Source organism: Anabrus simplex, chromosome 6 (genome assembly GCF_040414725.1).
Source record: "Anabrus simplex isolate iqAnaSimp1 chromosome 6, ASM4041472v1, whole genome shotgun sequence".
Classification (NCBI taxonomy): Eukaryota; Metazoa; Arthropoda; class Insecta; order Orthoptera; family Tettigoniidae; genus Anabrus; species Anabrus simplex.
This window is the reverse complement of record NC_090270.1, coordinates 302227902-302245984: the sequence shown is the minus strand read 5'-3', so window position 1 is coordinate 302245984 and position 18083 is coordinate 302227902. Positions and strand designations below refer to the sequence as shown.

Here is an 18083-nt window from a genome sequence, read left to right as displayed (position 1 = left end):
GTTAAAGATTTATGAAATTTTTACATGAGCTGAAAGGAGATTTACATTTTAATGAAGTTGGTTACATAGTTAAAGTTTCGAACCTTTCGCTCGGGTTAAACTGCGGAGCTAGCAAAAAAGTAAGATGTTAGATGGCCATTACCTTGCTGAAGAACTGCTGCCTGATGAAAGAGGCGCCTCCCGCCTCCTGCTTGACACAGACACTTAGTAAGCTGACGATGAATTGGCCAAGAGACGAGAAAATCCGCAGTTTATAAACCCTCGGGGAAAGTTCGAGACCTTTCATGAATAAACCAGCCACATCCTCTCACTTTATTGGTAAATTTAAAAGTTACACTCAAAATCGAGAAAGAAGCCTGTGATAGGCGGAAAATTAATTACAGAAATTTGTGATTGGCTAAATTCAAAACTGGCGGAAAGAAAAGATAAATATTGCCAACCCAAAAATAAATGAACATCAATTAGTAAAAAAAACTTATGAATACAAAACTTCTCCAAAAAAAAAGGTCATTCACTTCGCACCAGGGTGCATGTTCATAGTTTTTGGCAGTGACATCTGTTGAAGAAAGTCCAAACTTCTTGATGAAGGGCAAGTACAGGAAACTTCACAATAACAAAAAATTTCATCAGATTTCTGTAATGACTTCTGAGTAAAGGTTTAAGTAGGTCTAGTTTCAAGTTCACGGTTCCTCCAGTAGAGGAGTTCTTTTAGGCGCAAGATTTAAATGTGCGGCGTAGAGGTGTACCTCCTGGTACAATAATTATTATTCAAGCTTGATATCTACATTAGTTACCCATGGGTGAGAGAATATTGTTCTCAAGCTATATCTGTTTATCGCACTTGCATCAATATCCCCCCTATAACTTGAAACAATTTCCCCACTTTGTCACAGTCTCTTGGTCCACACCATTTAAGCACACACAGATTACCTCAGTCACACAGCTCTACTGTTGGCACTGTCAAAGTCCACAGTTCACAGCCCAGCGGTTCAATCAAGGACCACCCCCTTGCCATGGTGGGTCCTCTGGGTCCGGTCGACGGTGTCTTCGTTCCTGGTGATGGTGATCTACGGGTCCTTGCTTGGCATTCAAAGCTCCACTGGCTTTGCCCTCGTTCATACCTTTGTGATCTGTCAGCTGGCACCCTCGTTCAGTGGTTGTCAGTTCGGACCCCATTGGTTCTCTGTCACCTAGAGGGGGGTCTCACTGGCTGTGTCATTGCCATCGCTACCTCCATCTCCTGGGACATCGTATGAGCCTCCCCATAGTTCTGCTCCACGCTGAACATCCTCCGTAAAGAGTTCACGGTGCCGTGGAGCTTACTTTAGCTGTCGAGCGCCTCTCTCTTGTTGTCCTGCTGGTACGACCCATCCACCTTTGCATTGTCTGGTGGTTCGGACTCTGCGTTGAACACACGCGACGCTCCATCGACGTGCTGCCCCCCTCCTTGCAGCCAGTTTGGCAGTCGGCTCCTGGCTGATGGACACCGCCGCGCCCGCCGAACTCTCCCACAGCTTCTTCGCAGGTCGATCGTGCCTGCGGGCTGCGTCGTACTTCCATCTCCTGCCCTCAAAGTCCAGTGATCAGATATTCAGCTCCCTCTTCTGATGTCAATCCAATCTTGAACTGGGCCCCGATTTTCTCCTCAAGTTTTCCGAACTGGACTCCGATGTCCTTGAATTTTCCCAACTGGGCCCCAATGGTTTTCCTAAGTTTTCCAAACTGGGCCTCGATGTTTTTCTTGAGTTTTCCAACTTGGGCCTCGATATTCTTAGCCTGGCCCTGAATAAATTAAGTTAACTGTTTAAGCATCACCACGGCCCTCTGGTTGTTCTTCATTTTCGAGTCCAATAGGTTCAATAATCCTGTCACGGTCGTCAGTTAACGTAGCCACACAGATGCACACGAGATGCTGTCAGTTGGTACAATTAATTTTATTCACATTATGACCTTTCAATGACGTATAATCATGTGTCGGAGAGCCATTGAAGGTCATAAGTCAAACAGATGCATATGGACGGCATGGAAGCAAGATAAATTGTCGACGCGCGGCGAATTTATATGTTCGTAATATATGAGCCGACACAACTCACAAATTTATGGTAGATCTTGTGGACGGAAATCAGAAGATCGAGCTCAGAACCCCGTGGTATACATCGGACCGCATGAAAAACAGTTCGGTTACAAGCAGATATCAGCAAATAATTATATCAACAACTGAGGGGAAGAGAGGCCAGACATTATATCTAGTCTTAAAGACGTCAAGGAGGCCATGGATTAACTTGAAATTATATACAGCTGACCATCTAATAGGCGTATGGTGTGATGTACTTCATGTTTGGAAGAACAAACAAAAGTAGCGTGTGTTCCTTTGTGAATCTGTGCAGTAATGAGTTTCCTCAAATGTCAAAATCACATGTAATGAAGTTAAGATAGTAGCTCTGTGGTTCATGGAAAGCAGCCTTATTATTATTATTATTGAATATAATGAAGTTAGAATTTTGTTTTTATGTCAAGAGTGGGGAGTCATGAAAAATGAAGTCAGTAGGGCTGCTGAAGAAATGTTAGGAAGGAAGAAAAGATCAACTAAGAATCAGTGGATAACTCGGGAGATACTAGACCTGATTGATGAACGAAGAAAATACAAGAATGCTAGAAATGAAGAGGGCAGAAAAGAATACAGGCGATTAAAGAATCAAGTGGACAGAAAGTGCAAGGTAGCTAAGGAAGAATGGCTGAAGGAGAAGTGCAAGGATGTTGAAGGCTGTATGGTCATGGGAAAGGTAGATGCTGCATACAGGAAAAACAAGGAAACCTTTGGAGAAAGGAAATCTAGGTGTTTGAATCTTAAGAGCTCAGATGGAAAGCCACTTCTAGGGAAAGAATAAAAAAACAGAAAGATGGCAAGAGCATATCCAACAGTTGTATCAAGGTAAAGATGTGGATAATTTGGTTTTGGAACATGAAGAGGCTGTTAATACTGATGAAATGGGAGACCCAATTTTGAGGTCAGAGTTTGACAGAGCTGTGAGTGACCTAAATAGGAACAAGGCACCTGGAATTGATGGCATTCCCTCTGAATTACTGACTGCCTTAGGAGAAACCAGCATGGCAAGGTTATTTCATTTAGTGTGCAAGATGTATGAGACAGGAGAAGTCCCATCTAATTTTCGGCAGAATGTTGTTATACTTATTCCCAAGAAAGCCGGTGCTGCCAAGTGTGAAAACTACCGCACCATTAGTTTAGTATCTCATGCCTGCAAAATTTTAACACGTATTATTTACATAAGAATGGAAAAACAAGTTGAAGCTGAGTTAGGAGAAGATCAATTTGGCTTCAGAAGAAATGTAGGAACACGTGAAGCAATCCTGACTTTACATCTGATCTTAGAGGGTCGAATCAAGAAGGACAAGCCCACGTACATGGCATTCGTAGATCTAGAAAAGGCATTCGATGATGTTGATTGGACCAAGCTATTTATGATTCTGAAGACGATTGGGATCAGATACCGAGAACGAAGAATTATCTACAATCTGTATAAAAATCAGTCTGCAGTGATAAGAATCGAGGGCTTTGAAAAAGAAGCAGCAATCCAGAAAGGAGTGAGGCAAGGCTGCAGTTTGTCCCCTCTCCTGTTCAGTGTTTACATAGAACAGGCAGTAAAGGAAATCAAAGAGAAATTTGGAAAGGGAATCACAGTCCAAGGAGAGGAAATCAAAACTTTGAGATTTGCTAACGATATTATTTTATCTGAGACTGCAGAAGATCTCGAAAAGTTGCTGAATGGTATGGATGAAGTCTTGGGTAAGGAGTACAAGATGAAAATAAATAAGTCGAAAACAAAAGTAATGGAGTGCAGTCGAACGAAGGCAGGTGATGTAGGAAATACTAGATTAGGAAAGGAAGTCTTAAAGGAAGTAGATGAATATTGTTACTTGGGTAGTAAAATAACTAACGATGGCAGAAGTAAGGACATAAAATGCAGACTAGCACAAGCAAGGAAGAGCTTTCTTAAGAAAAGAAATTTGCTCACTTCAAACATTGATATCGGAATTAGAAAGATGTTTTTGAAGAATTTCGTGTGGAGCGTGGCATTGTATGGAAGTGAAACATGGACGATAACTAGCTCAGAAAGAAAGAGAATAGAAGCTTTTGAAATGTGGTGTTACAGAAGAATGCTGAAGGTGAGATGGATAGACCGAATCACGAATGAAGAGATACTGAATCGAATTGGTGAGAGGAGATCGATTTGGCTAAATTTGACGAGAAGAAGAGATAGAATGATAGGATACATCTTAAGACACCCAGGACTTGTTCAGTTGGTTTTTGAAGGAAGTGTAGGTGGTAAGAACGGTAGGGGTAGGCCAAGGTATGAATATGACAAGCAGATTAGAGCAGATGTAGGATGCAATAATTATGTAGAAATGAAAAGGTTAGCACAGGATAGGGTAGCATGGAGAGCTGCATCAAACCAGTCTATGGACTGATGACTCAAACACATGTCAAATCTTGTATAACGAAAGCGATCGAGAAGCAAATATTGAGCGTAGCTCTTGTATACATATAAAAACACGGAAGATTTGTAAAGTTGAGGGCTAAACAGCATTTAATAAGCTCAAATAGCATTAAACGACGTTAATTCATACAGGCCAGTATTGATCTATGAAAGTGGAGTTGTAAATCTGTATGAACTTTTGGTAACTTGTTTCTGTACAAGTTTCATTTTGAAGCCAAAAATGCTACTTTCAGTTGAACCAGGAAATCCATATGGAGAAAATGTTTGAGTAAACTGGTAGGATCCCTGGTGGATCCGGGCTCTGCCGAAATGGATGAGATGGCTTGGAACGAATGACCTGACTACCACTACCCTTACCATAAAGTGAAGACCAGATGAGTAGACGTACTTTTGTCCCTTCGCTTTACTTGTAGCTGCTTATAGTAGATGTAGATTTTTAATATTGCACAGGTGATTTCAAGTGAAATAACTTGAATAAACTAACGTGTTAATGGTGTTAGTTTAACGTTTCATTATACGACTGCACATGCTAGAATATCGTTCACCGTCGGTAAATATTTGGTTAGGCGCGATCTTTCCTGCGTAGCTTCTGAATTAATGGAGCAACTGTGAAGTGAATATGTGATCTTGAATGTTACAGGTAAGTTTCAATGTACCAGTGTGCGAGATAATTGATGTGGCGATCCTTCGATGTAATAATTCCGCGGAGTGTTGTGATGTGTTTATTTAATCGGATTATGTGATGTTGGTACGTATAATAGTGAGGCTCTTCAATGACATTTGCTTATTTGTTTAGGGAATGATGATTGTTTTATTATGCAGTGTATATTATGGTGGCGTAAGGCATGTAGGGTCATCTAAAGGTATAGTTGATGCGACATAATTAGTGAATGATTTATTGAATTGTGTATTGCGTTAGTGAGTTAATTCTTCGAGATGACCAATGGGTTAGGATAGTGTTATTGAAAGGTATGTTCGCCGCGCATATTGTTTCTGATAAATGAGCGATTTATTTAGCATCGATTGAATGCGTTCGAAGAGTTTGATTGAGCATATGAACTGAAATGAGTTAAGATTTGATCACATAAATAGTGGGATGTTTAAGCGGACACATAAGTGGGATCTTCGACAAGCTACTTGAACGGTAGTTGGATTTTGAGATCATTGTCACCTGTTCTGTATGTTAATACTTGTAGCATTTGCTTGAGGTAGTGAGTTGGTGCTGTAGCATTATTTCAGCAGGACGGAGAGGTGCAGATGCAACGCAGACCTTCTGGTATTTGATCATTTTCTTGTACATGTCAGTAGTTAGTACTTTATTTCAGGTGTAGCTATGCGATGCCATTGGTTGGATGATGGCATGCAGTTACTCAATTATGGATCGATAATGTTATTGTTATGTACAGTGGAACCTCGATTATCCGTTCCCGGAAAATACGTTTTCCCGGAATATGCGTTCAAATTACGTGGTCCCGCGAGCATCGTAATTAAATCACGTTGTAAAAGTCCCGCATTATCCGTTCGTCGAAGAAACGATTTCCCACATCAACCGTCCAGAAATTCCAGTCCCATCAACGCTAAATCCTCGATCAATCGTTTTTTTAATAAACTGTATCTCACGAAAGTACGGCTATGGCATATTTATGGATCTTGGCAAGTACTGTATCGGTACCGGAAAAGCGATCGGTGGTGAACTTGCATAAGGGACCATCTTAACATCGCATTCGGGTGGTATTGTTTAGAGAATCTCGGAAAATCATAAAGCAGAGAGTGGCCACAACAATTGCAAGGACACACGGCGCATTTCGACAGCTCTGCTTGAATAATATATAAGTAATAATAATAACAACGTAAACGTTTCCACCTTTTCAATACTACAATATATTCACAAAATTACAAATTACACGGTACTAGTTTCGACCCATCTAGGGGTCAACATCAGCCGTATTGGAGCAAAGATCATTTGTGGCGAAATCCTAAGAAGACGGAACGAGTTTCGTCAAATGTTCGCACTTATAAAACGTCCATATTATGTCCAGGGTTAGATGTTTATATTTTTACATTTTTTCGATGGTGGTACTGCCGAAGAGGTTTTCGGCACTTTGCTCAGGGCACTGCAGAGTAACTGGGCTTTCAGGCAGGAATCGAAACTGCTCCTTCTTAACACAAATTTAGTATTTTTGATATTATCGTACATGATTGTTAGCGAGACCAAAACAGATGTTGCACCTTACATTAAAAAAAGAAAGCCATGGGAGGTCTTCGGATTACCTATTACTGTTTATATAGGTCCTAATGTAAGACTGGGAATTTTACGTTTTCGTGTTAAAATACCAAAAAAGGCCGATGACCTTTGATGTTAGGCCCCTTAAAACAACAAGCATCATCAAAATACGAAAACCTGCAGTCGTTTTATTTGCGCACGTTACATTTTAAATAGTTGGTATCATTTCAAACTCGTACCGACATGTGCAGCGAGCGCGCTTTCCAGATGACCCCAAGGTCACGAATAACCGTAATTTCTGAAGTTTTGATATTTCTTTTATCTTTCCAATTTGATTGGATTTGTGACGCGCAGAACTGAATATAATGCATTCAAGAACTTTTAAGAATCGATACTTGCATTCGAAACCATGTTTTCGAGTTCAACATAACTTTTAAAAGTCGACGTAGGTCTAATTTGCGCGGTACGAGATTTCCAGAAATTGACTACGAACAGTATACCAGAGACCAAATTACAATGAAAGATTAAGAAATGAACGAATTTCGCCATCATTTTGGATGCTTTTGTATCTAATGTGCTTTATTTTATTAGAAGACAGAATTAAAACTACTAGTGGTCGATTGTCTTTTGGCTTGGCGTTATTAGATTTTTCGAAGAGTTTGGCTAGCCCAATCAAAGTTGCTGAACTGAAAGAAGTTTGCACGGGAAACTGACGAAGATTCTCCTGTAAAACTGAATATAAGCACCTATCGAGATTTTGAACTCACGTACCGGTAATTAATGCGGTTTCGCGGTCTAACATGCCCGCCTCTCATCCAGAGGGCCCGGGTTCGATTGTGATCGGGTCAGGCAATTTCACCTGGATATAAGTCTGGTTCCAGGTCCACTCAGCCTACGTGATTACCTTTAATTGTGGAGCTATCTATTGGTGAGATGGCGACCCCGATCTACAGAGCCAGGAATATCGGCCGAGAGGATTCGTCGACTGACCATGCGCACCTCGTAATCTGCAGGCCTTCGGGCTGAGCAGCGGTCGCTTGGCAGGCAAAGTCCCACTGGGGCTCTTGTTTAGTTTGGTTTGGTTTAGGAGTTTTTGTAAGATTATAATTATACATATTTCATTTTTGTGATGTTTAGCCAAATTGTTGATGGTTTTCATTCATTCCCGGATTTTCTGTTTTCCCGTGTTGTACGTTTTATTTTCATGGTCCCTCGAAAAACGGAGAACCGAGGTTTCACTGTATTTGAAATGGTTTTCTGTGTTTATCAAAGAACCGTTGGGAAATTCAAGTTATTATTTAGCTAGCTAGGGGTCACAATGAGACCAATAGGAATAGGTAGAGCGGAGAGGACAAAGTACGGCTAACAAGTGTGATAATGAATGAACAAACAAGATGAGGGAAAAGAGACTTAAACTGCTGATTTTCCATTATGTTTTACAATTATTTAAATGTGTCAAAGTGTTGTGAGTGATGATGATATTTGAATTTCGTGATTGACAATTTTCAAGAAGGACTTTATCTCTAGTATAGTGCGATAGAAAATGCACGAGGATATATATTTTTTTTTATTACGTTGCTTATCCGGTTTGTTTGATTATAGTCAGTTAATTTTATTTTATTAAAGTTATTGTCCTTCCAATTTCTTGTTGCGATTTTCATTTCATGCCTAATTTATGTGAACTTAGTATATTGGAACATAATGATGTTGGATCATTATCTGATTAATTATTGATAAGATGTGACCGCTTTCTCTCCGAAGGGCCATGCCCTGAGTGGAGGATCATGTAAACCACTGAATTCTAGCTGAGCACATTATGAAATTTATTGTTACCTTCGAACCAGGCGTCCACGAACAGTCACAACCTATATTCACAAAGTAACACACACATAACCTTAATCACAGTATCACAACAAAACGCTTCACTCTGAGAATATCAACAAAGCCGTCATTATTAAAAACAACTATCAATCACTGCACATGGAGATTACAACTTTGAAATACAGTTGAAGACAAATAAGTGCATCAAGCATGTAACTTCAATACGGAGACCGCGATTACCGCATGTCACACGATTACAAATATCACCTTGCTACACCATAACTTGTCAACCAATAACTTCCAAAAAATAACTTATCTTTTTCCGTCAAGATCATCATCTCCTTATTATATAAGCCTAGCCAGGCTTCTAGAAAGTTACATTACAAAATATATCTTTGTGAAAATTATGGAGTGTGTAATACATAGGTTATAATGTATAGAATATTCTCAATCGTTCTCATGCCTATTACCATTCTGGAAGTTACAGTATTTTTCAGAATTATGGATTACAATTTATATATGCAGGTAAGAATAAATTATAATATTAATTTACAGGTATTTACATTAACTGGACTGATATAAATGTCTATATACAGTGCACATTTCATGACATAACCTCAAAATCAACGTGATCATATTGTATGTACACATGATGTAATAATAATACTAATACTAAATGGACGTAACACTTCACAGCTATACATACAATAATAACAATAATCATAAAATAATAATAATAATAATAATAATTGTTATTATTCGAGCTCGATATCTGCATTAGTTACCCATGAGTGAGAGAATATTGTTCTCAAGTTATACCTGTTTATCACACTTGCGTCATGATCTGGTAATAGTAGAACATTTCAAATACTTGGGAAGTGAACTGACAGAAAATGGAAGACTGGATATGGAAATCAGTAGAAGGATACAACTGGGGAGTGCCTTTTAACACCAGCTTAGTATGAGATAAGGATGTACTGATGAGGACTAAAGAAGTAATGTACAAGAGATATTACTTACCTGTAATGACATGAGATAGAGCTTCGCAAAGTGTTTTGTGTGGAGTGTGGTGTTATACATAGCTGAAACATAGACATTAAGAAATAAAGATACAAAGTATTTGGAATGTTTTGAAGTATGCTTGTAGAGAAGAATGGAAGAAGTGAAGTGGACAGATAAAGTAAAAAATTGTGAATTGCAAAGAAGATTAGAGAGGAGACACCTGATGAAAACGATAAGGAAGATGAAAATATCATGGTTGGGTCACATACTACGCAGAAATTCTTTTCAACAGAGGGTGTTGGAGGGAAAAATAGATGGAAGAGGAGGAAGAAGAAGAAGAAGGTTTGGAATGTTAACAGATGTCAAGCAAAGTAGAAGCTATGAACAACTGAAACCAGATGCTTAGGACAGAAAATCACAGGGGATGTCCAGTTGATACCTTTCTCAAGAATCACAGCAGCAGAAACGTGGACAGTGACTCAGTGAGATGAGAGTAGAGTACACGCAGCCGAAATGAAATTCCTGAGGAGTATGGTACAGAAGACAAGGAGGGCTAGATTGAGAAATGAAGACATACAAAAAGAGCAAAATGTGCTAAAAGAGGGGACAAAGAAGACCAAGATTACTATTAAATGGATTCTGTGAAGAATGGGACAAGACATGGAATGGTGGAGAGACAGGACAAAGTGAAGAGGAACCATATTTGCCCCCACCTCGTGTCAGCTTAAAAGGAGGAGATGATGATGATGATGAGTACAGAACACAATACAAAAATCACTTACCATATTTGTCATGTATATTTTTGTGGACAGTGTATTGTACTGTATTTGGATTTTATTCCATTAAATGCTCTTCAGGTATGGTATTGCCCCCTGTTACCCTGACTAAACCCAGTCGGTGAGCGAGAGATCCCAAGGGGAACGTTCATTCACCAGCTGACCTTATTTTAGAGGCATTTAAGAGGAATAGGATTGACAACCAAGCAAAAGAATAAATTCAAACATTTCTGATCTTTATTATATATAAGCACTCATAAAACAAACAAAATATTACATTAATATTTTCACAAAGTTGATTTTTTTTGCTCAGACTGTAAAGAAATTAAATTTGATCTTCATCTGCGTAGGCAAATGTTACGTTCTGAAAAACAATTTTTTAAAAATTAGGCCTTCACTGGCTTCAAAATTAGAAATCAAATGTAACTGAGTCTTCCCTAACTTGTTCTAATATTTACATAATAACTGACAAAAGACCTTCTCCTACTCTCAATAACAAATAAATTCAAAATTTCCAATTATCCACATGGTAATTATGTGATTAATACCTCTCCTAATGATCCTTTATGCCATTTTATCTAATCACACAATTGTGTTGATTCTAATTATTTAATTATTAATTAGTTATGACCTTTTTAAATGAATTGAGTTATCAGTCATTATCTCTTTGAGTTACTTATTAAGAATTTAATCCATATTGATCATTGATTATTCAGCCTAATCGCAGATAAATTTTAACTGCTCGTTATTTTAAATCTTTGCCTTTGCTTTTAAACTAAATGATCTTATTAATCTGAATTAAATTCAAAAGGAAAAGAAAACCTAAATCCTGACGTTATGTTACTATAATTCAATAATGTTTCATTAAACACTTCCACAGAACCAACAAATCGACAAAGGCATCGCCGAAATAATCTGGATCACTGAGATGAACCCTTGACCAGATTAAAACATAATATGCACATTTGACATTAGAAAACATTGCTAACTACCACATTCACACGATTCATTCACACCATGTTTACACGAAAATTTATGTACATTATTTACAGTCAAATCCTGGGTGTATTTTTACAATTACATGATTTTTATTCTTGGTCAGATCAGTGAAATCGCATGGATGAATGGAGGTTAATTAAACACACTCAGCTTTGCAAGTGGAATGTGATTGAATCTTTTATAGAGTGAATTTTTCACATACGACGACAATTAGTCCTAAATTAAGAGTATTATTCAAGGATCTGATATAAACAGTAATCACTACAATCAGGTGGGTCCTTTTAAATTACTAGCACATGGTGCGTAAGCCTCAATTAATTATTTTTATTTTTACACATAAGAACTGTGCCCAAAATGTGCTCAAAATTCCACTAACAATCTGTGTTCTCCAGACACAAGCCTAAACACATTATAATTTTATCCTATGGGATTACCAATATTCCAGGCAAATTCATAAATAGAGCACATTAAATAACCTATTCAAAAATAATCCATCACTTTTATAGCTTACGACCATTAAGTCACTGTTTAACCCGATCTCGTAATTTAAAATTATTACTATTATTTTTAACGATGATTACATCTATCAGCTATCTCAAAATTAACTTGAAAGCAGACGACACAATTCAAAAGAATTATCGGACCATGCACACATGAAACTCAGTTCAACTCTAAACACTAGAACCACATTTAATTCCATAATTCCATCTCACATTACATCCAAATATCGCAGTTGTGGTCTAAATCGAATATTAAACGTGAGATCAATTATTTTTAAGTATAGATCTGCAATCGGAAAGTCATTCAGATGATCAACTGCATTTAACTACTCTAATAGAGTTCAAAATCTCATTCACACATGTAACTAGTCTACCTTGCCATCATCAAGAATGGAAGTGTGAAAATATATCTAAATATTGCCAATTTTAATAGACTACTTGCTAGAGAAGAAAGATCATCTAGTTTCTACACAGATGGATAGATATATTGTAATAAAATGTACTAAAATTTTATGATGAGGTTCGATTCCTGGTCGGCATTTTCTTCATTCCATCGGCTCTGTCACGTGCACCTTCCCAATGCTAGAATCGCCTTACATATTTAGCAATTCATGATGGCACAGGATTTGATGTCCCACGATGAGAATGATGTTCCTCTTGATGTAACTGGATCCACTTTAAGGTTGACGACAATACCGATGACTTGAGTCTTCTCCTCGTGTAGGTTGAATTTTAGCTGTAACTAACACAGTCAAATTAGAAATAGCACGACCCTGTCGAAACTCCAGTCAAACTTAACTTATATTTGAAGCTTGAAAAAACACCACACGGCAATGTTCAACTATTGTAAGTTGCAGAGTAGGCTGCTCCCTGTAAGAATTTAGCCTCGCTAAATAAACGTAGCCCAAATTTTAGTCAGCTGTCCAGAAAATGAAGTAATAAGAGGATAAGAGCATGTGCGCTCAAGGTCTTATAGTTTTTGGCTCGGGGGTGTGTCGGTTTTTTTTTTAGGAAGGTTATTTGGTGCGTACGTGTCACATTTTATTGGCTGAGAGTATTCTGGAATTTTGTAGAAGTAATCGCTCACCCCCTGCACATGCGCTGAGCATGCCTCGAGAAACCTGTTGGCCACGTGACCTTCCCTTTGCTGTGATCGACATGCTCGGCGTTCAAAACTTTGCTCTTTCTAGGAACTTGTCAAGCCAGTTATATACACACCGAAAATAGCTCGCTGACGACCAAAATCTCACCTTTGTTTTCTAATAAAATGTTCGAGACCGGCTTGCAGATTTATGCTTTAAATTCACCAAATGTGACGGGGACAGTATTATGATTAAATCCTTCCCTTGCCTTGCATTGGGAGTTTTTTCACTCTATTATGGTTTCCGTTTGATTTTCCGAAATGACAGATTTTTGGGGTTCGATTTACTGGGGTTTTACTGCAAAGTATATATACTTTTAAAAAAATTTAAGTGTAGTATTATTAGCCTTGTTAAATACTTCATGACATATTATGTTATATGTATTTTGATGTTATAATCATTCCTACAACAGTGTGTTTCTCTTATATACATATGTTTTAGTTATATGATCTGCTTAATTTTTATTTTGGCTGATGATGGCCACTAAGTGGCTGAGACTAGTCCCTAGACTAGTGTAAGACTATTTACTTTATATATTGTATTAAATTTATTTCTTATAATTGCACTTCAACACGGAACAGAATGAAATTTATAGCTTATAATAATATTTTGTATGTGTGAACATGTGCTTGCTGCTCTCTAGTCATGCATAAGAATACTTTGCTTGTTTAGTGTTAACCCATCTTATCAGAGTGTTGAATTTCTTACCATTTCTGAATAATGTAAATGAAGACTTGGATTTTTTGCTTCATGAGTGACAACAGGCAGGAAGGCATTCAGTCAGTCATTAACTTAATATAGTATGGCTAATTTCGGTGGGAGTGCATGAATTTGTACGGTATATTGAGCTTGAACACAAAATCGTGCATCATACTTGATATGTAATAAAATATCAGAGTAAAATCCATTATGCATGTTATAGTCTTGCATTGGTGTTATTGAATCTGAAAAAATGTAATATTTTTGTTGTAGATCTGGTCCAGAAAGAGAGATGGAGAGAAAATCACAGATACAGAAAGTTCGTAAAATTGATGATGAGATTAAGAAAATTAGTTCCACGGAGAGCACTACTACTACGCACAGTAACAATCTGAAATCAACAATAGGTCACTATGAAGAAGAACTTCGTTCCCACAGGTCGCAGTTGTTGGAAATCAAGAGGAGTATAGGTAACCTTACTGTTTCATATTTGAAGTGCACACTGCTATCACTGTTGAGTTAACTTGTTTTTCACATGTTTGAAATATTCCAGACTTTTTAATAAGTTTCAGTTCATACCTTCTTGTTCGAGTGTGTGTTGCGCACAACAGCAGAGTCATTCCATTAGTCTCTCTTGCCCGAGATACATGTTAGTTACTATTAGTGTATTCGGTGACTCAATATATTTGTTGTGAAACGTTTTCAGTTTGCGGTTTTCTTGTATAGAGGCTTATACTTCCTCCACGTTCACCTCTGGAAGTCGAAAATACTGTGAACATCTAGGAGCTATGGGGGTTGCAGTTTATTAGCAGGGACTAACGACGTGGGAAGAAATAATTACCATTCTCTGCACAGGATGTGTCCATCAATAATTTTAAAAGAAAACTGTATAACTGGATGTTGGAAAATCCATTTTATGATGTAAAGGAATTCTTAGGAATGAAAACTGTTAATATTGACTTTTAATAACTGTATGTAGATAGTAGAAATAATACTGTAGTATTGGATGACAAAACCTATTTCATGTAAATGATCAATGGTGAATAAATATTTTTATTCTTATTCCTAACAGGCTTACAGGCTGAGCATATGGGTGTAAACTGTAAATACAAAGTACTTTTACAAATGTTAGTAAACGCGACTTCAGTTGCAAAAGCAGAGGTGAACACAAGTGGATCGAGAATCAAGCATCTCAACAGAAGCAACTTTGACAGGTGGAGCTTGCAAATGCAGGCTATATTGATTGAGAGCATGTCGAGAACATTTTAATGGAGCCAGACCTGCTACAGACCAAGGCAACGCGACAGATTTGAAATGTGGCCGAAAAACAACTCGGAAGGCTCCATTGCTTTGCATTCTATATGTATCACCAGGTAAATTTTAAGTGGTGAAATACTGTGACATCACTTGTGAAATGTGGAATAGGGAATCATATCAGTCGAAAGGGTTGATGAGGAAAGCAACAGTCCTGAAGAGGTTAAATTTACACAGAATGATAAAATGAAATGGCGTAGTGCCGGGATGTGTCCGAAGACTTCGGCTCGCTGGGTGCAGGTGTTTTAATTTGACGCCCGTAGGTGACCTGCATGCCGTGATGATGAAATGATGATGAAGATCACACATACACCCAGTCCCCGTGCCAGGGGAATTAACCATTTATGGTTAAAATTCCCAACCTTGCCGGGAATCGAACCCGGGACTCCTGTGACCAAAGGCCAGCGCACTAACCATTTAGCCATGGAGCCGGACACACAAAATGATGGAAAATGATAACACAAGTGACCTCTGAACAATATTTCTCATTGCGTTTGTTGGGCTGAGGAGTCCTGTACATCACGATAAACAGGCAACTGTAAATAATGGTGTTGTTGCATGGTTTTCCCTCATGGTTCGAGACGTTCAGATGAGGCATAGAATTCTTTGACACATTTTCAACTCCCTCCATTCTTCATGCAAAAGTTATCAAAGAAAATGATGTGCAGGAGTAAAACATGTAGTGAGATCAGGGCCATGTATCTGCTAAGAACAACGACCGGGGAATGAGTACTTACAGTAATAACAGTGAAACAGGACAAAATTTTGGTGTTGTCGAAGTTTTATATCATAATGAACTAGATAAGGAGAACCCACTAAACCTGAGAAGTCATCGTAGGTCTGGTGATATATCAGAAGCTTGGCCTTCCAACATACTCAGCTTGGAGATTTTAGGCTACAGATGTAGATTAATCACAGGATGATGAAAGAGGATCTACAAAAGAAATTCCCTGAGAAGTCTTCAAGTTTTTAATTAGGTGCCGTATAAAATTTAATTTTACGAATAGAACTCTACTGATCAACTTATGCCTGGTGAAATTTCTGTGGGTGTAGATAGTCAGAAAACTGTTGCATTGTGCACTTGAAGCAAGTCTACTACTGTAATTTTATAGTCAGTTAATACTGGGTGTACGCACAAATATGAATCTTATGTTCTTTATACATTTATTTATTTATTCAGAATGCTTTTAATGTTCATAAATTATGTTCAGTAGTCTGCAAATGCTGTGTAAATTAATAAATAAGCTGCATTTCTCTATTTAAAGTTCATCTGGAGACTCCAGGCATATTATATAAAGATTGACACTGGAGAGTGCATCTCCAGGTGGTGGTGAATAGTGGGACCCTACAGTTCAATATTGCTTGTCAAAGTATCCAATACAACCCGCGGACGAAAAGGCAGCCAAATTCCTGGGGGCTTAAAAATACTCGGACACCTTCTCTCCAGGGTTTACAAATATGGGTGAAGATCCCATCAGCATCAGTGGCTGAGGTGGATTTCAGTATGGCATCGGTGGCGGAAGAGTGAAACTTGTAGCGTCTCTAGTCCAGTGGAGCAGCCTAGGATAACACCTGGCAGTAGATGTAAAATGCCTTTACGAGTGGCGACCCCACCGTAATAATAGCCTATACATGGTACAGTACTGGTAAATCAGCCTTGGAAAAGGTTAGGTGGTCCTGTGCGGGCGATGTACAGTTCTTACGGTACTGGGGAAACTGTGAGAAATAGGCTACCAGCATTAAGATAGGAATAGTAAATCTTATGACGCTGACAGGAAAGGCGGAGGAAGTAGTAGACTTCATGAAGAAGGAGAAAGTGGAAATGATGGGGCCAAGTGAAGTGAAATAGAAACGTAACAGAAGGAAGAAATTGAGGAAAGGATATACATTATACTGGAGTGGTGGCCAAGAGGCAATAAACAGTGTAGGACTAATCATTTCAAAGCAATTGGAAACAGGGAAGAAGATATTGAGCAATTCTTGGAATTTAGAAAGAGAAATTTCAGATGTGGAAGTGGTTATTATGGGAGATCTGAATGTACAGGTCGGAAACGAGAGACAAAGAAAGCAAGAAGTCATTGGACCATATGGATATGGGAAGAATCGTGAAGGAGAGGAACTAGTTTACTTCTGTGAAAGGAATGGACTTACAGTGGGGAATACATGATTTCCAAAGAAAAACAGCAGGAAAGTTACGAGATATGGGTGGACAAAATCAGTAATTGACTACTTTTTGGTGGAAAGGACAAATCGCGGGAAGTTGATGGATGTGACAGCTTTAACAGGAGAAGCGTTTGATTGGGTCCATAGAGTTGTGGTGGCAAAATTATGGTTGGGAAGAATGGTAAAACTAAAAGAGATAAGAGGAAGCAAAATAAAAGTATGGAAACCCAAAAAACAAGAAATGTACTGGAAGATTTTCAGGAGAGATTGAAGCAAGAAATCCCAGTTACTGAAGTGGAAAATTTAGAAGAGTGGGCCAATTTTAAAAAGGCATTTTTGAGTGCAGCAGTGTGTGCTTGTGGCAGGACATCTACAAGAGTGAAAGAAGAGGAGACACCGTGGTGGAATGAGGAAGTGAGGAAAGTGAAAGTGGTGAAAGAAAAGAAGACAGCTTGGCGAGAATGGAACCGAAATCAAACAGAAGCAAGCAAAAGGAAGTATCTCAATAGTTTTTGGTGATGGTGATACACAGGTCCTTGCGTGGCATTCAAAGCTCCGCTGGCCTTCCTCTCGTTCATACCTTGGTGTTCTGTCAGGCGGCACCCTTCTTTGGTGGTTGTCGGTTCGGACCCCATTGGTTCTCCTTCGCCTAGTGGGGGTCCCTCCAGCCGCATCGTTGCCATCGCTGCGTCCATCTCACTGGACATCGTCGGATCCTCCTTGTAGTTCCGCTTCCCGCCGATCATCCTCCCTGGACGGGTCTCAGCGCCGCGCAGCTTATCACAGGTGTCGGCTGCCTCGAGCTTGGTGTTACCTCGGATTAACTCTCCCACAGTCACGTCTTCTGTTCGCTCGATCTCGGCGTCCAACACCCGCGGCGCTCCATCGGCGCTCTGCACCACCTCCCGCAGCCGGACTCTCCAGCC

General features: G+C 38.9%; 1 protein-coding gene across 1 annotated transcript in view; it reads left to right on the top strand.

Moving 5' to 3' along the window:
* The window catches only part of LOC136876493 (structural maintenance of chromosomes protein 6), a 271830-nt gene that overhangs the window by 76435 nt on the left and 177312 nt on the right, over positions 1 to 18083 (top strand). The window contains exon 9 of the mRNA XM_067150494.2: positions 13954 to 14150. Within this exon, the coding sequence (XP_067006595.2) occupies positions 13954 to 14150 (197 nt within the window). The remainder of the gene's footprint in view (positions 1 to 13953; positions 14151 to 18083) is intronic.